Raw genomic sequence first — 20,951 nt, 5'->3', positions numbered from 1 at the left:
TCCCAGTTTCTGTAACTCCCTCCAGCCCCCATACCTCTATAATCCCATCCAGCCCCTATACCTCTTCCTGTCTCTGTAACCCCCATCCAGCCCCTACACCCTCCTCTAACCCAATCCTGTTCCTATGCCCCTCCGTTTCTGTAGCCTCCCTTGTTTTTACACCTCCTCTCTAATCCCTCCAGCCCTATACACCTCCCTCTGTGATCCCCTGCCTCTTTACCCTATTTCTATATATCCTCCCTTGCCCCAACCCCTCCAACCACTACACTCCTCTTTCTCTGTAATTCATCCAGCCCTGCACTGCTCCCTGTCTCTGTGACCACCTCTAGACCCTACACTTCTCCTCTGCCTATTGCTATTTCCTCTCTAGTTTCTGCACTCTTCCCTCTCTAACCCCTCCAACCCTCATAGCTCTTCTTTCTGTAACTCCTTCCTGCCCCTATATCCCCTACACTCCTCCCTCTCTCCAACCCCTAACCCCCTCCCAATCTCTGTACCTCTCTCCTGTCCTTAAACCATTCCCATCACTGTGACCCACTAAACAACTCCTTCTCTCACCCCCTCCAGCCTGATACTCTCCCTGTCTAATTGGTTGGCTGTTGCTTGACTGCAGGTTTGTGATAGTGAATGATTGGCTCATTGAGTGGCAGGATTCAGGCTCTGAGTCAGCAACAGGTAAACTGCATTCCACTCCTTATAGGGAAGAGTGCCAGCTCAGGTGAAGCAGACAGTCAGTTACTGAAAATTGGTCTAAGGACATGATATTTCTGCCTCTTAAGGGAAGCAATAGTCCTTTGTTCCTGCTCTGCACTCAGAGTGGCTGCAGATCCCAACACAAGAAGTTTGAAATTGAATTCAGTAAATTTGGAAGTCTGACTAAATGGCCAAGAAAACTTGACTTGGTTCAATCTCAGGAATGAAAAAAAGCTAGTCCTTCTGGATCAACATTTGACTCCAGATTTTGTCTGCCACTTCCCTTACAGCACAAAGTGTAGTTATTAGCTTAAAAATTAGCTTTATTTATCACATGTACAGCAAAACATCAAAACATAGTGAAATGTGTTTGCGTAAACAATCAATGCAGTCCAAAGATGTGCTGGGGGCAACCTGCAGGTGTCACCATGATTCCAATGCCTAACATGTCCACAGTTTACTAACCCAAACACCTTTGGAATGTAGGAGGAAACTGGAGCACTTGGAGGACACCCACACAGTCATAGGGAGAATTTTCAAACTCCTTACAGACAGTGGCAGGAATTGAACCCTGATCGCAAGCACTAGAAAATGTTACACAATAGTGCCGCCCTAATTCTCCTCGGTCCTGATGCAGGGTTTTGACCAAAAATGTCAACTGTCCTTCTGTCTCCTCGAATGCTGCCTGCCTGACTGATGATTTCCTCCAGCAAGTTGTTTTTTTGCTCCAGATTCCAGCATTATGCTTTTGGTTACCGTAATCGTGCCTACATCCCAAGGGAAACTTTATAAAGCACTCTTTTTATTTGGGAGTCATCTTCCTTGAAAGCCCAGCATTCATTAAATGGAGAGGGGCACTGAATCCCATTAATCCAGGACTAATGAGTTACTTTGTTTATAATGGGAAGAAAGGAAGAACAACAAATTTCCATTGCTACAGTAACTTTTTAAATTTTTAGGCAGTGTCTCAGAATTTAGGATGACTTACTGCCAGTTGATTCAGTGAGTTTTGAGGTGGTGAGACCAAAGGGATCTCTAAGCACTTCCACAGATCCAGTGGGTTGGTATTTTATCAGGTGGTGAGTTCTTCCTAATGAAAGGCCTCAAGGTTCTGTGTGTCATCATGAATACTCGTCCACTTTAGGTGATCATGGGCCAGGTAGACCCACGAGTCAGTGAGGATATTGCATTTCTTCACGATGGCTTTAGGCATATACTTGAATTTTTTTTCTCTGTCCACCCTGCAATCTCTTTGCATAGCATAGCTCAGAAGTGTATTCTGGTCTGATGTAAACACGGCTTGTTCAATATATCCTCAATAAAGGAGTTTGTTTGGAAAAAGGGTCTTTGACCTGAAACATTAACTCTGTTTCTCTGTCCGTGGATGCTCATGGAGTGTTTCCTGCATATTTGTGTTGTTATTTCAGTTTCTCATCAGGAGGTTTTTGGTTTCCACATAATAAAGATGAGGCAAAACAATAAGAATTATATGAAGAAAAATGTTCTAAAACAATGAATTGATATACAGTGGAATATATTGATGAGGAAGTAGTAGAAGTTGATCCAAGTGTGATATTTAAAGAACTGGATAAGTATCTGAAGGAAAAAGGTGGGAAGTAGAACTGGCAACATTACCCTTATTTAGATCTAGTAGAGACTTGACAGGAAAGTGGCTTCCTTCTGCTGTAAATATTCTATGATTCTGTGAAACCCATTTACCTTGAACTGATATTAGTTTCCAGATGAATAGCAGGCAAAAAGAACAGGAAGACACCACCCACTTTGTTTCACAAATGGTCATGGTTTTTTTAAGTCTTGTTGAGAGAGCAGATAGTGCAGCTCTTTAATCTGGCAAAAAGTGGTGCAGATAAGAACATAAGAAAAAGGAGTGGGATTAAGTCATTTGGCCCACTGATCCTGCTCCACCATTCAATAAGACTATGACTGTTTTAGCAATGTCATTGTGTTTATTTCAGTTCACTGTGTAAATTATGTATAATTCAAGTTAATTTAAGTTTATATTAATTTATGATTGTTAGGTAAATGCTGCTGCTGCATAAAAGCTACTTTACAAGGCCAGGGTATGTGTGTCCAGGTTCCTTAAGACTGCCAAAGCCAGAGGAAGTAGTGGAGATAGGCTCCCACTTCCTTTTAAATGCTCCCAATGGTACGGGTCTCAAAAAGCTTCTGACAATCAAGTCCAGCTCCTGGCCTTCAATGTGTGGCTTAGCTACCTAGCCCAGCAGAACTGTACCTACTGACAGAAGGGGCAAAGGTGGGTTACTGGTTTCAGGCAGATGGGGTTCAACAGCCATGTTTGGCAGTTCATCTAGAAGGAAAATTCTGATCTCAAACCTCTTCTGCCTTGTGGCCTTGCCCAGTCGTGGGGAAGGCTTCAGGGATAAACCCCTAGGGAAAAATCCAAAGCTGGAGTCCCTAAGGCAGTCCTATGTTGAGTTCAACGCTGCCTGGCAACTCCTGTGATGCAACTGGTGCAAACTGTATCTGTCTCTGCCATTCCTTTGGATTTATCAGCTGTGTGGAGAGGGAGAGCTTGTTGTGTGGGCAACAGCTTGCTCTCCATATCCTACTGCCCTGGCTTGCATATACATAGACAGCTCGGATGAAATAGCCATGATCAACCCTGACTAACAGATAGCTTCATGTGTGTCCATGACAATAAATTTGAAAGCAAAACACCAATTTCCAGCATTATCTCCGTATGTCTTAGTTCCTTTAATGCCCAGGAATGTTTCTGTCTTTTGAATGAAACTGGTGGGTGATCTTTCACAGCCCTCCAGATTAGAGAATTCCAAATGTTCTCTACTTTCTGCCTGAAGGAACATCTCAATTCAGTCCTAAAAGGCCAGCTCCTTCTGTCGAGATCCACTGTGTCATACTCATAACTCTTAGACAGGACTGTGGATTTAGCTCTTACTCTTCAATCCTGCAGTGAGCAATTCACAAAACATTTTATTCTCAAGTCTGTGCAATGACAGGGGAGAGTACAACTCAATAAGTATTAAGCTCTTCAACTTCGGGAAGAATATTCTTGCTTTCTGCCACAACTAAAGTCCCCCAAATGGGATCATTCTAGGAAAATTCTCCCCAAGAACCTTCTACAAGGTCAGATATTCTCCTTGAATCATGGGACTCGAACTGAACCTTTAACCTAGCTCAAGTCTTTCTTGCAAAATTGTGGGGTGAGCCACTTCCTTGATCTGCTGCTCTCCTGGTGAAGGCACTCCCTCAGTGTTGCTGGGGAGGGAGTTCCATGATTTAGATCAGCAGTAATGGAGATATATCTCCAATTTGTGATGCTGCAGGGATTGAAGGGAAACTTTCAGTTAGTCGTGTTCCTCTGGGCACAAGAAGGGTGAGCTTGGGGATGCTGTTGGACAAATAAATGAAGCCTACAGCCAGGGTCAAGTGTCAAGTGGCACTTGAAGAAGGCAGCTTCCATCACTATGGACCCTCACCATCCAGGACATGCCCTCTTGTCATTACTACTATCAGGGAGGAAATACAGGAACCTGAAGACCCATTCTCAATGATTCAGGAGCAGCTCCTTCCCCTCTGCCATCAGATTTCTGAATGATCTATGTTTTGCTGAATCCTTAGTGCAAGATTGAAGAGTAAGAGCTAAATCCACAGTCTTCTGTCTAAGAATTATGAGTATGACACCGTGGATCTCAACAGAAGGGGCTAGCCAATTAGGACTGAATTGAGATGTTCCCTCAGGCAGAAAGTAGTGAACATTTGGAATTCTCTATTCTGAATGAAACTCATTTTGTTTTTGCTATATTTATTAATTTTGTAATTTATTGCCTATGCACTCTTACTACAAAATAACAATTTTCATGTCAATAAACTTGATTCTGATTCAGATTGCCAGAAACATTTGGCGGGTCAGGTATCATCTATGGAAAGAAAAACAAAGTCAACATACGTGGCCATGGAACCTTTTCACTTTGGTTACCCTTCAATGCCAACCTTGAAATCCTGCCCCTCCTGACAGGATTTCTATTACAAAAAAAGAGAAACTCTGCAGATCTCTTTCACCATTTAGTGGCAGTGTGTTGAATGCTTTTCATAAGGTTTTTCTGTTCCTCTCTATTCAGATATTGACTGACCAGCTAATAGTTAACGTTTTCGTTTCGGATTCCCAGTATCTGCAGCAATTTTACCTCAGGTTCTCTCCCCACAAGGTGGCGACCCGCTTCCCACAATACTACGCTTCCGAGCTGAAGTGCACTCTGCAGAAGGCGGGATAATCACCGGCTGTCACTGATTGATTGACAACTCGTCAAGAGCGGTAGAATCACCAGCGTGCAAAGGCGGAGGGCGAGGCAGCTGGCAGTAATTGGACATAAGGCGAGTTGACACTGGTGACTGGACATAAACTGTATAGGTCGGCGCTAGTTGGCAGCTCGACGCCGGATTTTGGGGTGGATCGGAACGGCTCGATGGGCGGTGTCAACGCTGAGACGGTTGGGCGGAACAGGTTTGTGTAATTGGCGAGGGTCAATTGGTCTTGATGGACGGATCCGCCTCGACGCCGGGGATTGGCTTGGGGGCGGGCTCACGGTGGTGATGGACAGTTGGGGGGCGGAGTCAGCACCGGAGCTGAGAGGGGCGGTCGTCACTGACGGATGGGCGGGGTAGTTTCACTGATAATCATCGGCGTGGGCGGTGATGGATGAGTTTGAGGCCTGACAATGTTTGTGTGAGAAACAGCGACGCGCAGCTTGACGATAGTGACATGGAGAACGGGGCAACAGTGAGTGGAAGGCGGAAAGTGGGGGCTAGGATTCAGTCTGGCCACCCCAGCCAAAACTGTCTCCACCTTGTACCCTAATTAGAGCTAGGGTAGGCCTCATCGGCCTGGAGAGAGGCAACCTAGACGCTCCAGGGGGTAGGGTGAGGTGGGTGAAGTTAGGTTAGGTTTGGTTCGGTTGGGGTGAGGGTAAGGCAGAGGACGGGGTTTGGGATGGGATGGGGGTTGAGGGTCAGGTTTGGCGTGAGAGTGGGGATGGATTGGGGGTAGGGCTGGGAGTGTCAGAGTTGGAAGGACTGGTGGGTGATGTTGATTTTGGGGGTGATGAGACTGCCAGTGGGGTGGGAGGTCAGTCAGAGTTTGGCTGAAGTGAATGGGTACAAAAGGGATGGCATGGAAATGAGGGGGAGAGTGGTGGTAGTGATGACTGGATCAGGTGGAGGTGATGTGAGGAGAAATGTTATGGCTAGATTTTGGCTACTGTCTGAGCAACTCCTTCCCATCAACCCCACCCCTCCCTTGCCTCCTCCTGCCTGTCCTCTTTTCTGCCCTGCACATTCTCTCTCCCCCCCCACACACACACACACACAGCTAAGGTCTCTATTTGCTTTGGCCAAAAGTGTAATTCCCTTACACCCCCTCTCTAGCTGGGAACAGAAGACAGTGCGGTACGCAAGACATTTTTGTAATAATGTGGGTTGTGTTTCAGCAAACCATCAATGACCTATTCCTTACCCTGTACGAAATGGGCTTTGAGGAGAGGCAGGTGCAGGCTGCTCTCCAGGCTGGGATCCTCAATGTTCAGGATGCTGCTGAGTGGTGAGTGAGTCTGTTCTGAGACCCAGAGAAAATGCTTGCAGTTATAAGCCCTGATCCATGAATTAAAATGTCCCAAAACACTGTCCAGATTCTCTCAAAAATGACATAAGTGTACACCAGGAGATGATGACCAGAAGGGTACAGAAAATCTATGTCCAGCCTCTTTGGATTTTCTGTAGTCCCTATTTCTTGTCCCTTTTGATTTCCACATTTGTGTAAAAATATTAACTAACATTTTTCAGCTTGAGAATCTTGCTGCTGCTAGCAAGTGATCCATCCAAATGTTCCTGTAGATCTTTAAAGAAGTTGTTATCTCAGTGCCTGTCAAACATTCTTTACTTACCCAATAGAACAATTAGCCCTAATCTATTCATCTTTCTGGGCTTCTGCACTTCAAAGTACAGTACTTGGGTTTCAGAGATCTTTGACAAAAGAGAGAAAGAGGGATGTGTATCAAAATTATTTACCAGTGTTTCCTCTTCATCTCTCAGCTCTTGCAGCAGCATTGTGCATTGACCCAGTCAAGTTCCTGGGTCAAAAAATACTATTTTTATTTATTTTTATTTATATATATATATATATATATATATATATATAAAATAAAAAACAGCGGAGTTTTTGATACTTCTATAATTATTGAACAACATTCCCATGTTGGAAACGCTCAGTAGGTCAGACAGCATCTGTAGAATGAGAAATAGTTCAGTTTATAGGAGATTCTGACATGGTTTTTGACCTGAAACATGAACTCCGCCCCCCCCCCACAGAATTTGTTTGACCTGTTGTGTTTCCAGCATTTTTTATTCTCACAATGTTTGATTTAATTTAGCAATTTCTTGCAGTAGATCTTGCAATAAATATTATTGTTTTTTTGTTTGTCTGTAGGTTGCTGCAAGGAGGGGAGTGCGCCACACGACAACAGGAGTCAGTGGCCTTAACAGCTGGGGCAGTATCGGCATTTAATCCACCTCTCATCCAGACAGGCAACGCATCCAACAGTGTGGTCAGCCAGAGAGGCAACGCATCCAGCAGTGTAAAACCCCAGCAAGGTAAGGGGATGTCAAGCCAGCCAATGGAGGGTGGATGGGATGTCCTGATTAATGGGGATGGTTTTGCAAGGGGAGCTGACTAGAAGTTGGGACAATTGTGGTTTAAGCATATAGTAGTAAACTGATGGTTACTGTCAGTACTTGGGAATGACTAGTAATGAATGCAACAGATAATCCGCTGGAAGAATGTAGCAGGTCTAGCAGCATCTGTGGAGGAGAAAGGAATTAAGTTACTAGTGTCTGAACTGGGAGGGCAGCTGCTAACAGCACTGGGATTACTAAGGGTTTACTAAAGTCAACAGAGGGAGATGAACCAGTTTTATAATGTCAAAAGTGTCATAATCCCTGCTGAATCCTCTATGTCTGTATAGCTGCTGATCTCTTGCCTGATTACAATACCACAACAAACCCACTGTTTGTAGCAAATAATGCAACATCTACCTAGTGTTTGTGTAGTTATATTGTACTGGGGAGAGGAGGAATCCACATCCACTCCTGATCACAAATCAAGTGGTCCCAAATCAAGGTTAATGCCATGCAGCTTGTCAGCTGCCCCAACAGTGATCCCAAACTGAAAATAAAGCCCTCGATGATCTTGTACTCTGCTGCTCAGTGTGAGGAGTAGCAGCAATATAATCGAAAGGCTCTCAGCACAGAAGCCCAAGCCTGTGCATCCACAAATCTTTCTAGATGGCAAAACAAGTTGAAAACGCAGTTAAAGCATAAGGGATCCTGAGTTTTGTAACGGTGTAGAGTACAAAAGTGGGGAAGTTAAGCTGAACCTTAGAACATAGCACAGGAACAGTCCTTTTGACCCACAATGCCTGTGCCGACCATGATGGCAAATTAAACTAAATCTCTTCTGTACAATGAGTCCTGAGTTTGATATATTGTTGCTGGGTACAAACTGAAAGCTGCCCAAGTGCTGGCTCCTATTTGGCAGTGTCAGTACGTCATCTTGGCACATTGAGGCTTAGAACTTTTGTCTCTGACTGAATGCAAATCATATTCACGGAATTGGTAACTTGCACAACCCCTTGCACCGGCTCTGAGGGACTGCCACACTGTCGGAGGGGACAGGACTGAGAGAACAACAGGCTTTCTGAGGGAGCACTACACTGCTGGAGGGGAGGACAGTACTAAGGTAGTACTGCTGTTGGTGGTGCACCACTAGGGGATTACTGCAGAGTTCAAAATGCGAACTTTCAGGTGACATGCTATACTGATGCCCTGTTAATTTTATGTCCATCAAGGGAAGATCTTGTGGTCCAATATTTACTTATTCAACCAGTATCATTGAAACAGATTGTATGGGCAGCCAATAAGAGATTTTGCAGATGCTGGAACTAGTGAACAACGCAGACAAAATGCTGGAGGAAATCAAGTCAGGCAGCATCTATGGAGGATCATGATGAAGGGTCTCAGCCCAAACATTGACTGTTTATTCCCTTCCATAGAAGCTGCCTCATTTGCTGAGTTCGTCCAGCATTTTGTGTGTTGGATAGATGGTTGTTAGTTTTTATCCACTGATTTCCATGCTTCCGAAATTGCAATAATGTCTCCACTTCAGAATGTGGTTGTTATCATTGACGTCTATTGTGAAATTTGTTGTCCTGTAGCAACTCTACTGTGTCATTCTTGTTTTGCACTATCTATTTTTGTAACCTATAGTAATAGCTTTAAAGCACGTCGAAAAATCCTAAAACTCTGAATATTGCTGGAGATGTTGAAATGTTTTTCTACAAGTACCTGCTGGTGTACTTTTTTGGGTGACTATCTCCTTTCGTCCTTTATAAGGTATGCAGCATAAGATTTTGCTCAAAACTCCTTGCCATAAGCAGTCAGTTACTTCCTTGAATGCTCTCTGGGGACACTCAGAATAGTGCAGCTTGTCAATTACTTAAATGCCCAAACAGGATCTGAGGAATGATCGCAACTGTTCATTCCTTTTGACCACAGGAATGAGAGGAAACTGTTTTGCTTCAAGATACAAAAAACTGCAGATGTTGGAATCTGGTACAAGCACACTCAGCAGGTTCGGCAGCATCTGTGGAAGGAAATGGACACTTGGCATTTTGGGTCAAGACCCTTCATTTGGACTGAGAGTTAGAGAGGAGACAACCTTTTTCTACTGACTATGTCCCCTGTATCTTTCAGTCCTGAAACATCAATTGTTCATTCTCCTTATTCGCTGCCTGACCTGCTGAGTTCCTCCAGTAGTTTGTTGCTCATTTCAGCTTTGAGCTTATTTCCCTGGTATAGCTTGACAGGGGCAATCTATCTCAGCCTGAACCTCCCATTTCTACGAGTTTTTGAACCTTGCGCTCTGGGGTCAAATCTCAAGGTTTAAGTTTTCAAATGGTGTGTAGTCTTTTTTTGATGGAGGAAGAGTTCCTGCCTGGAATTTTATGTGAAGAATCACTTATTGACCTTTGAATAACTTAATTGTCCTCACTGAGGAAAATGATTTTCAATTCTTTTAATTATTTCGAATTGCCAGTGGAATTACTGTATTTCCCACTTAGACACTCAGAATTTTGAAGTCCTTTTTCTCCACACCTGCCACATGGCCTTCCTTTTCTACCTTCCTTTCTCTGATAGTACTTTTGTTTTGATATTTTTGTTTGCTTCTTTGGTGTATCCGTTTCTTCCTCAGCATTGTCCCTCTCCAGGAGAAACCATAATTTGAAGGAGTTCGAGGAGCAGCAGAGGGAGCGTGATGCTCAACAAATCAAAGCTGAGAGGCGAAAGAAGCAGAAGGTAAATAGTAATGATGCAGAGCTCCCTCTGCCCTACCTCTCTCCTTGGTGGTGGCTAAGGTACAGTTCCTTAATTCCTTTACCTTAGTGTCCCTTGCCACATGTCAGCTTAGTATCTGGGCCCCACTGCTATGCCTGGTCTGTTCATTTCTGGATGTGTGGAGTCTGATCAATTTCAGCAGGACGTCGCCAGCAAGAGGCAGACGAAAGACCGACTACAGTTGAAGCTCCTTCTGGGAGGTCTTCTCCAAGACTCTTCAGCCTGAAAGCTGAGACTTTGATTCCAAGTCTGTGTTACTTGCAATGAGGGTATCATAATGGGCTTAGGGAGTTCAAGGTCTGTTTTCCAACACCCATCCAGGTGGCCTGCCTTTGTGATAGAGCCAAAATATTGCACGTGTGGGATTACCATTCAAGAACCTGTTACTTATTTCCCAGCGCTTTCCCCAACTCCACCTCTTCACCCCCGGCCTCTACCATCAAGGCATCCAGGGACACATTGGGAACACCTGTTAAGGGATGCAAGTATATTGGCTTTCCTTTCATCAGCACTGCCTCTGACTGCTTTAGCCCTTCATCTGATGTCAGTACAGGAGCCCATTCACCTCAGACCTTGTACAGATTGAAGGGGTGGTCCACCTGCACCTCCTTTAAGTCAATGATGCACCCCAATGTTTTTAAGTCTGGTTTCAACTCACTGACCTTTGTTGAAGAGACACAGATAAACAAATAAAGGAGTAAAATTGAGGTTTGGGTTTGGGTTTGACTGTGAGCTTGGCCTTCGTCTTGGCTAACAAGGCCTTTGAGCAAAATATTAGCCACATTAAAGTATTTAGCAGGCATCGCCTCCTTTCAGAAAGGAACAGCAAGAAATGTAAGTCTCTAGGGACCAAGACAGAGTTGCCCTCTAAGAAATGCAGGGAACTTTATGCAGCTGAAGATTGAGCCATTTCATTTGAGTTTACAATATACTTTTTAATATGGAAACTTAGTGCATAGCTGACATCATAATGAAATTTCTGTTTGCTTAAATGGAATGGGTGCTACCTATGGAAATGGATCGTACTCCATTGTACTCCACAATGAATAGTGGTTCTGCATTGCCATAACTGGACAGCTCTGACTTGCAGCCAGGAGATAATGAATGGGATATGGATGGAAAACGAGTTTGGATATCTTTGAAGTGTCCTAGTGGGACTGACGTGGTAAATGCTGCTTCCCCTATCGCATCTTCATGTGTAAGTTATGGCTCAACAAAGAATACCCTCTATCTGAATCAGAAAGTTGTGGCTTCAAGTTCTGTTCCAGAGGAAAAGCTAGGCTGGCACTGCTGAGGGTGATTGGAATCCAGACTGGAAATGTGCTTCAAGGTCAGGACTGATTTTCAGTTTTTTTAAAAGTAACGCTTGAATAACATTCTTCCCAATGCAGAAAAGTTGTCTCCCACCCTATCATTCCACTTCACTTGCAAAGTTCTGTGCTGTGACTGGGATCTCAGATCTAGACACGCAAATGGCTTCCAAATGTTTCTTGATTGCCTCTAAACATAATAAATAAGCCAATAGCTGATTTATAATCAGGGGCAGTAGGTGAAGGGCTTTGTTGGGGTTTTTGCTTAGTTTTCCATTGGTTTTGGGGTATTGATTTATTTCCTTGATAAGCAGTCATTTGTTTGTTTTATCATTGTAGGATCATGAATTGGCATTGAAGAGAATAGCCGATGATCGTGAAAATCTGAAAGCAAAATTGCTGCCAACCTGCCAGCCTGATCCACCTCCGCAGAGCCAGAGGTTAGGGGACAAACTTCAAACAGCAGCGGGCAAACATTGCCTCCTTGTGGTGAGTCATGCTAAGCCAGGGTTCAAAATCAGAATCAGGTTTAATATCACTGGCAAATGTGAGATTTGTTTTGCAGCAGCAGTACATTACAATACTGAGGAACAAAAATACTGAGGTAATATTCATGAGTTCATTATCTATTCAGAAATATGATGGTGCAGGGGAAGAAGCTGCTTCAAAAATCTGTGGGTCTTGATGTGTGTGAAAATGTTGATGGAGAAGATCCTGAGAGGCAGGATTTATGAACATTTGGAGAGGCATAATATGATTAGGAATAGTCAGCATGGCTTTGTGAAAGGCAGGTCGTGCCTTACAAGCCTGATTGAAATTTTTGAGGATGTGATTAAACGCATTGATGAAAGTAGAGCAGTAGATGTAGTGTGTTGTGTGAATGAAGTCACCGGAGAGAGAGTTACTGGTACTGTAGATACAAAGCAGCTTCTTTATTTGACAAAACAGGGTACAGCAGGCATCATACTGAGATGGAAAGGTGGAAAGGTCTGCCGGCCCAACGTGGGGCTCAATAGTTGCTGAACACAAAGGACAATTCCATATTTACAAAGTATAGACGATGCTTTCTTTTGAAGCCACTTGCAAACCTTTACACCTTCTGGTTCACATCCATCCCACAGAGGCCAGCATCGTCTGTGGACTGGGATTCACAGCTTTTAAGAAATGTTTTGTTACAAACTAAATCCACAATACATTGTCAATGAACAGAAGACTGGTAGCCAAAGCCATTTGCTAAATGTAGATGACCTAAGCACAAAAATCACTCTAACATAGTGTATATGGATTTCAGCAAGGCATTTAATAAGGTACCCCATGCAAGGCTTAGGGGACCTTGCTTTGTGGATCCAGAACTGGCTTGCCCACAGAAGTCAAAGAGTGGTTGTAGACGGGTCATATTCTGCTTGGAGGTCAGTGACCAGTGGTGTGCCTCAGGGATCTGTTCTGGGACCCTTTCTGTTTGTGATTTTTATTAATGACCTGGATGAGGAAGTAGAGGGATGGGTTAGTAAGTAAATTTGCTGATGGCACAAAAGTTGGGGGTGTAGTGTGGAGCGCTGTCAGAGGTTACAGCTCTACATCCATAGGATGTAAAACTGGGCTGAGAAGTGGCAGATAGAGCTCAACCCAGATAAGTGTGAGGTGGTTGATTTTGGTAGGTCAAATATGATGGCAGAATATAGTATTAATGGTAAGACTCATGGCAGTGTTGAGGATCAGAGGGATCTTGGAGTCTGTGTCCATAGGACACTCAAAGCTGCTCTGCAGGTTGACTCTGTGGTTAAGAAAGCATATGGTGTATTGGCCTTCATCAATCGTGGGATTGAGTTTAAGAGCCAAGAGGTAATGTTGCAGCTATATAGGACCCTGGTCAGACCCCACTTGGAGTACTGTGCTTAATTCTGGTTGCCTCACTACAGGAAGGATGTGGAAACTATAGAAAGGGTGCAGAGGAGATTTACAAGGATGTTGCCTGGATTAGGGAGCATGCCTGATGAGAATAGGTTGAGTGAACTCTGCCTTTTCTCCTTGGAGTGACGGAGGATGAGAGGTGACCTGATAGAGGTGTATAAGATGATGAGAGACATTGATTGTGTGGATAGTCAGAGGCTTTTTCCCAGGACTGAAATGGCTAACACGAGAGGGCATAGTTTTAAGGTGCTTGGAAGTAGGTACAGAAGAGATATCAGGAGTAATTATTTTTACGTAGACAGTGGTGAGTGCATGGAATGGGCTGCCAGCGACGGTGGTGGAGACGGATATGATAGGGTCTTTTAAGAGACTCCTGGATAGGGGGAATGCCATACTAGATCTGGTATTACGTAACGAACCGGATCAGATCTCTCAGTGGGTGAGCATCTGGGGGACAGTGACTACTGCTCCTTGGCCTTTAGCATTATCATGGAAAAGGATAGAATCAGAGAGGACAGGAAAACTTTTAAATGGGGAAGGGCAAATTATGAGGCTATAAGGCTAGAATTTGCGGGTGTGAATTGGGATGATGTTTTTGCAGGGAAATGTATAATGGACATGTGGTCGATGTTTAGGGATCTCTTGCAGGGTGTTAGGGATAAATTTGTCCCGGTGAGGAAGATAAAGAATGGTAGGGTGAAGGAACCATGGGTGACAAGTGAGACGGAAAATCTAGTCAGGTGGAAGGCGGCGGCATACATGAGGTTTAGGAAGCAAGGATCAGATGGGTCTGTTGAGGAATATAGGGTAGCAAGAAAGGAGCTTAAGAAGGGTCTGAGGAGAGCAAGAAGGGGGCATGAGAAGGCCTTGATGAGTGGGGTAAAGCAGTGGTCCCCAACCAACAGGCCGCGGACCGATGCATTGCCACGAAGCATGCAGGGGTGCAGCGGTGGCCGGGACGCACCCAGCACATCTTTAAGAACAAAGCCAAAATAAACAAGCTAATTAATTAGATGCCACCCAGCACGTAAATGTTGGCCCGGATCAGAGGCGACACAATCGGCAATTGCCTCTGATCTGGGCCGACATTTACGTGCCAGGCAGCACCTAATTAATTAGCTTGTTTATTTTGGCTTCTTTGTTAAAGAAGTGCTGGGTGCATCCCGGCCACCACTGCACCGCTGCATTCTTCGCGGCAATGTATTGGTCCGCGGCCCGGAGGTTGGGGGCCACTGGGGTAAATGAAAACCCCAAGGCATTCTTCAATTATGCGAAGAACAAAAGGATGACAGGAGTGAAGTTAGGACGGATTAGAGATGAAGGTGGGGAGATGTGCCTGGAGGCTGTGGAAGTGAGCGAGGTCCTCAATGAATACTTCTCTTCGGTATTTACCAATGAGGGGTAACTTGATGATGGTGAGGACAATATGAGTGAGGTTGATGTTCTGGAGCATGTTGATATTAAGGGAGAGGAGGTGTTGGAGTTGATAAAATACATTAGGACGGATAATTCCCTGGGGTTTGATGGAATATTCCCCAGGCTGCTCCACAAGTCGAGGGAAGAGATTGCTGAGCCTCTGACTAGGATCTTTATGTCCTCGTTGTCCATGGGAATGGTACCGGAGGATTGGAGGGAGGCGAATGTTGTCCTCTTGTTCAAAAAAGGTAGTAGGGATAGTCCGGGTAATTATGGACCAGTGAGCCTTGCGTCTATGATGGGAAAGCTGTTGGAAAAGATTCTTAGAGATAGGATCTATGGGCATTTAGAGAATCATGGTCTGATCAGGAACAGTCAGCATGGCTTTGTGAAGGGCAGATCGTGTCTAACAAGCCTGATAGAGTTCTTTGAGGAGGTGACCAGGCATATAGATGAGGGTAGTGCAGTGGATGTGATCTACATGGATTTTAGTAAGGCATTTGACAAGGTTCCACAGGGTGGGCTTATTCAGAAAGTCAGAAGGCATGGGATCCAGGGAAGTTTGGCCAGGTGGATTCTGAATTGGCTTGCCTGCAGAAAGCAGAGGATTGTGGTGGAGGGAGTACATTTGGATTGGAGGGTTGTGACTAGTGGTATCCCACAAGGATCGGTTCTGGGACCTCTACTTTCCGTGATTTTTATTAACGAGCTGGATGTGGAGGTAGAAGGGTGGGTTGGCAAGTTTGCAGACGACACAAAGGTTAGTGGTGTTGTGGATAGTGTGGAGGATTGTCGAAGATTGCAGAGAGACATTGATAGGATGCAGAAGTGGGCTGAGAAGTGGCAGATGGAGTTCAACCTGGAGAAGTGTGAGGTGGTACACTTTGGAAGGACAAACTCCAAGGCAGAGTACAAAGTAAATGGCAGGATACTTGGTAGAGTGGAGGAGCAGAGGGATCTGGGGGTACATGTCCACAGATCCCTGAAAGTTGCCTCACAAGTAGATAGGGTAGCTAAGAAAGCTTATGGGGTGTTAGCTTTCATAAGTCGAGGGATAGAGTTTAAGAGTCGCGAGGTAATGATGCAGCTCTATAAAACTCTGGTTAGGCCACACTTGGAGTACTGTGTCTAGTTCTGGTCGCCTCACTATAGGAAGGATGTGGAAGCATTGGAAAGGGTACAGAGGAGATGTACCAGGATGCTGCCTGGTTTAGAAAGTATGGATTATGATCAGAGATTAAGGGAGCTTGGGCTTTACTGTTTGGAGAGAAGGAGGATGAGAGAAGACATGATAGAAGTATACAAGATAATAAGAGGAATAGATAGAGTGGACAGCCAGTGCCTCTTCCCCAGAGCACCACTGCTCAACACAAGAGGACGTGGCTTTAAGGTAAGGGGTGGGAAGTTCAAAGGGGATATTAGAAGAAGGTTTTTTACTCAGAGAGTGGTTGGTGCGTGGAATGCACTGCCTGAGTCAGTGGTGGAGGCAGATACACTAGTGAAATTTAGGAGACTACTAGACAGGTATATAGAGGAATTTAAGGTGGGGGATTATATGGGAGGCAGGGTTTAAGGGTTGGCACAACATTGTGGGCCAAAGGGCCTGTACTGTGCTGTACTATTCTATGCTTGTTCTATTCAAAAACACATTCTTCTTTTTAAACCATTCTGTTGTTGATTTATTCGTGTTTCAGATCATTGTCTTGTCTTCTATTAAGTTTCAGGTGACAGACCACTACCCTGACATTCTCCTGTAAAATGTCTTGATACAATTTTGAATTCATTGTTCCTTCAATGATTGCAAGCTGTCCAGGCCCTGAAGCATCAAAGCGGCCCCAAACCATGATGCTCCTTCCATCATGCTTCACAGCTGGGATATGGTTTTTATGTTGGTGTGCATTGCCCTTCTCCTTCCAAACATAGCAATGTGCATTTCAGCAAAATGTTTAACTTTTGTCTTGTTTTTGCACAGAATATTGTCCCAGAAGTCCTAAAAGACCACATACAGGTGGTCTTTTGCAAACTTGAGACACACAGCAGTGTGTTTTTGGAGAGCAGTGGTTTCCTCCATGGCGTCCTTCCATGAACACCATTCTTCAGTATTTTTCTTATAGTGGACACATGAACAGAAACTTTAGCAAGTTCTAGAGATTTCTGCAGTTCTTTTGCTATTACTTTGGGTTCTTTTACACCACCTTCAGCATTGCCGTTGTGTTTTTGGTGTGATCTTTGCAGGATGCCCACTCCTAGGGAGAGTAGCAACAATACTGAATTTCCTCAATTTGTAGACAATTTCTCTTTCTGTGGACTGATGAACACTTGGGTCTTTAAAAATGCTTTTGTAGCATTTTCAAGCATCGTGTATCTCTACCATTCTTCATCTAAGGTCCTCAAAGTTGTTTTGATGGAGGCATGGTGCACATAAACAGATCTTTCTTGAGAACAGCCGGCTCAGAGTCAGGTTTATTATCTCCAGCATGAGTTGTGAAATGTGTTAACTTGGCAGCAGCAGTTCAATGTAATACATAATATAGAAGAAGAAAAAAATTAAATAAGTAGATCAATTCCAGTATACATATATTGAATAGATTAAAAATTGTGTGGAAACAGAAATAATATATATTAAAAAAGTGAGGTATTGGTCATGGGTTCAATGTCCATTTAGGAAATGGATGGTAGAGGGGAAGAAGTTGTTCCTGAATTGCTGAGTGTGTGCCTTCAGGCTTCTGTATCTCCTACATGAGAGTAACAGTGAGAAAAGGGCATGCCTTGGGTGCTGGAGGTCCTTAATAATGGATGCTGCCTTTCTGAGACACCGCTCCTTGAAGATGTCCTGGGTACTTTGTAGGCCACTACCCAAGATAGAGTTGACTAAATTTACAACCCTCTGCAGCTTTCAGTCCTGTGCAGTTGCCCCCCCCCACCATACCAGACAGTGATGCAGCCTGTCAGAATGCTCTCCTCAGTAAATCTACAGAATTTCTTGAGTGCATTTATTGACATGCCAAATCTCTTCAAACTCCTAATGAAGTATAGTCGCTGTCTTGTCTTCTTTATAACTGCAATGATATGTTGAGACCAGGTTAGGTCCTCAGAGATCTTGACACCCAGGAACGTGAAACTGTTCGCTCTCTCCACTTCTGATCCCTCTATAAGGATTGGTATGTGTTCCTTCATCTTACCCTTCCTGAAGTCCACAATCATTTCTTTCATCTGTCAGTAGCCTGACTTTGTGACTTTTTTTTTAAAGGGCAGGGCAACTCTACAACCCACATCTTATTGATTGGAACACCTGACTCCAAATAGTTTTTGTAGAAGGCATTACCCCAGAGGTTCACATACTTTTTTTGAACCTAGGCTATGATTATTTAAATGGTCTACTCAATATTGACGAGAAGTACAATTGTTTGTTATTAGATTAGGTAGATTGTGTTGTCTATTATTGTGACTTTGATGAAGCCTCTGAGTAATTCAGAAAACCAGGTAATTGTAAAGGGTTCACAAGCCTTTTCTTGTAATTGTACTCCTTTTATTTCAGTTTTTATAAGTTACCAGCCACCTGCATCTTTTCTTATGAAGAGTCTCGGCCCAAAGTGTTGACTGTTTATTCCCATCCATAGATGCTCCCTTACTTGCTGAGTTCCGCCACCATTTTGTGTGTGTTGCTCAAGATTTACAGCATTTGCAGAATCTCTTTTGTTTGTTCTTTTTTTCTCCCACCTGTTATTACTTAGATTCTTGAATGCATCTCTAGTACTCCCCTCCATCACTCTCCGTGGCTGCTGTCTGGGTTGTAGATATTTTGGTGTTGCATATACATGTCCTTGATCCCGCTGCTGTTTTTTCTCTCTTTCTCCAGATCAGGCTTCCATCAGGAGACTCGCTGCGGGAGAGATTCCGGGAGGAAGACACATTGCAGAGCGTGAAGGAGTATATTACACAGCAGTGCCCTGAGCTGTTGTCCATCTCCCTCCTCCAGGGCTTTCCCAAGAGACATTTTACAGACTCTGAGCTTATCAGCACATTGGCAGACCTGGGGCTGAGTCCCACTGCCACGCTGTGTGTACGGAATGAGCAGTGCGTATCTACTGCCTCCCCAGGACTGCCGCTGGGTGCCCACACGCTGAGGATGCCTAGTGGGGACATTGTCATGCCAAAGCAGCAGGCTGGAGCGTCTGCGTCCCAGCTGCGCTTGCAATCGCAGCCCTCCACTCCCCGTACTTGGGGGCGAGGAGAGCTTCTGGGTTACCGGGTGATCGACAGCCTGCCATCCTCCAATATGGACAAACCTCCATCTGTCCCAGGACACAGGATCCAGCCAGATGTGAGAGAGGGTGGGATGCGAGAACTAATGGAATCTCCATCAAGATCAAGATCAGCACACAGCTGGGGTGAGAAGCGTGAACAGTGGCCATCGCAGCATAGATGGCCCACACCATGGGCACGATCCTTAACCCTCTGCATCCCCCCCCCCCACCCCGGCTCCCCGTGAATTAAACCTCGTTGCATCTTGTATGTTGAATGGAATTACTGTGAGCGAGTGGAGTCTTGCTAACAATTTCCAATAATACTCTCCACATCGTCTCCTTGAATTCCCAGGGCAGGGACAGGACCGGTTAGACATAGAGTAAATCATAACACAAGAGATTGTGCAGATGCTAGAAATCTTGAGCAACACACGGACACAGTAAAATACCCTCTATACATTCCCATTACATACACCCAAGGAAGGGACAGCATAGACTAGAATCAGAGCAAGGTTATGTCTCCTCATTGTCTCATCAAACACTCCATGGGCAGGGCCAGTATAGATTAAATACAGAATAAAACTCAATGATGTTAGCTCACATACTCCCAAGTCAGGGAAGGCACTGTTGGGTGTAGAATAAATCTTCCTCTCCACTATTACATGAAATGCCTGAAGTTCAGTTATCACCTTGACCTGCTGAGACTGGGTTTGCCCTGTCCCTCCCACAGCATTTGCATTCTGAGTAAGACTGGCAGTTTTCTTTCAACAGAGGCATCAGTTAGCCTGACAGTCTGGATAACAATTTTAATCCTGTTAAATTGGACTCCTGGCAAGGCTTGAGTCAGACTTCAGCATCCAGTCTGAAATGCTGGACACCTCCCAGCTGCTAATTCCACACTGTGCTTTTATTACAGGGCGGGGACAAAGGCTGGCTGCAGCTGGTAACAGCAGCCACTCTAATGAAGAGAGGCCCATTGGAGATGTCGCAGAAGGGGAGGCAGAGAATCTTATCCCACAGCATCTGCTGATCCCTCCTGGTTAGTTAACCAAGATAAAATAACAGCTTGTCTCACTGAACATCCTAGAATGCTTTACAACCTGCAAAGTATGCTTCAGAAGTGTTGCCACTGGCTTACTGAAGAAAATATACCAGCTTATTTACAGCAACTACATATGTGATCAGGAACAGACAAGAGGCTGTAAATGTCTGTGTGTTTCTTACAGTAGAATGATTAAGCAATACTTTTTTGCCACCAAGGGAACTCCCTCCTTTTCAGATTAGTGGCCTGAGATGATGTCCTATAAGGTAAATTCAAGGAATTAGATTCAGGTTCATCTATGTATCACATGTACATTGAAACATACAGTGAAAAGTGTTGTTTCTCTTCCAACACAACCCAAGGGAGTGCTGGGGACAGCCTGCAATTGTTGCTGCAGATTCCAGCACCAACATAGTACGCCCATAATGTTCAGCAGGACACAAGGAATAAAACATAATATTAGCAAAGCAAGCCCCTTCCTCCCACCTACCTACGCACACTTGCACTGCAGCAGACTCACAGACATTGAGCCTCTGATTTCCCCCAGTGAATTAAGAGGTCCATCAAAGAACAAGACCTCAAAAACAGTAATGTCAAGATTACCACCAATTTCCTCTCTGTTCTACACTCACTAACATACTGGACCCAATGAAAAGATTGTCCCAGAAATCCAAATCCCTTCCTTCTGCACAGAGTAATTGGTTGTGGGGAAGTTACTACCTATAAATTAGGATGGGTTAATTCCAGTAAGACCAAGACTGATGACAGTCATAAGGTTGAACAACATTTAAATAGGACCTCAAAATAAATCTAAAGTAAAGTAAATTTCAAAGTCAGCTTATTATCGAAGTATATATGTCACCATATGCAATCCTGAGATTTTCTTGT

General features: G+C 44.3%; 1 protein-coding gene across 4 annotated transcripts in view; it reads left to right on the top strand.

Moving 5' to 3' along the window:
* The first annotated feature begins 5,341 nt into the window (after window positions 1–5,341).
* LOC140197300 (uncharacterized) overlaps window positions 5,342–20,951 on the top strand; it is a 37,146-nt gene continuing 21,536 nt past the window's right edge. The window contains exons 1-7 of one of the 4 annotated variants that reach the window (XM_072257257.1): window positions 5,342–5,473; window positions 6,180–6,289; window positions 7,175–7,338; window positions 9,995–10,098; window positions 11,787–11,936; window positions 18,634–19,165; window positions 19,938–20,060. In XM_072257257.1, the coding sequence (XP_072113358.1) occupies window positions 5,393–5,473; window positions 6,180–6,289; window positions 7,175–7,338; window positions 9,995–10,098; window positions 11,787–11,936; window positions 18,634–19,165; window positions 19,938–20,060 (1,264 nt within the window). In that variant the 5' untranslated portion in view covers window positions 5,342–5,392. Of the gene's footprint in view, window positions 5,474–5,496; window positions 5,619–6,179; window positions 6,290–7,174; window positions 7,339–9,994; window positions 10,099–11,187; window positions 11,468–11,786; window positions 11,937–18,633; window positions 19,166–19,937; window positions 20,061–20,951 lie in introns of those variants that run through there. The other 3 variants (XM_072257242.1, XM_072257249.1, XM_072257268.1) reach the window with 3 other exon arrangements.

Source organism: Mobula birostris, chromosome 1, assembly GCF_030028105.1.
Source record: "Mobula birostris isolate sMobBir1 chromosome 1, sMobBir1.hap1, whole genome shotgun sequence".
Lineage (NCBI taxonomy): Eukaryota > Metazoa > Chordata > Chondrichthyes > Myliobatiformes > Myliobatidae > Mobula > Mobula birostris.
This window is presented reverse-complemented; position numbering and strand designations above follow the sequence as displayed.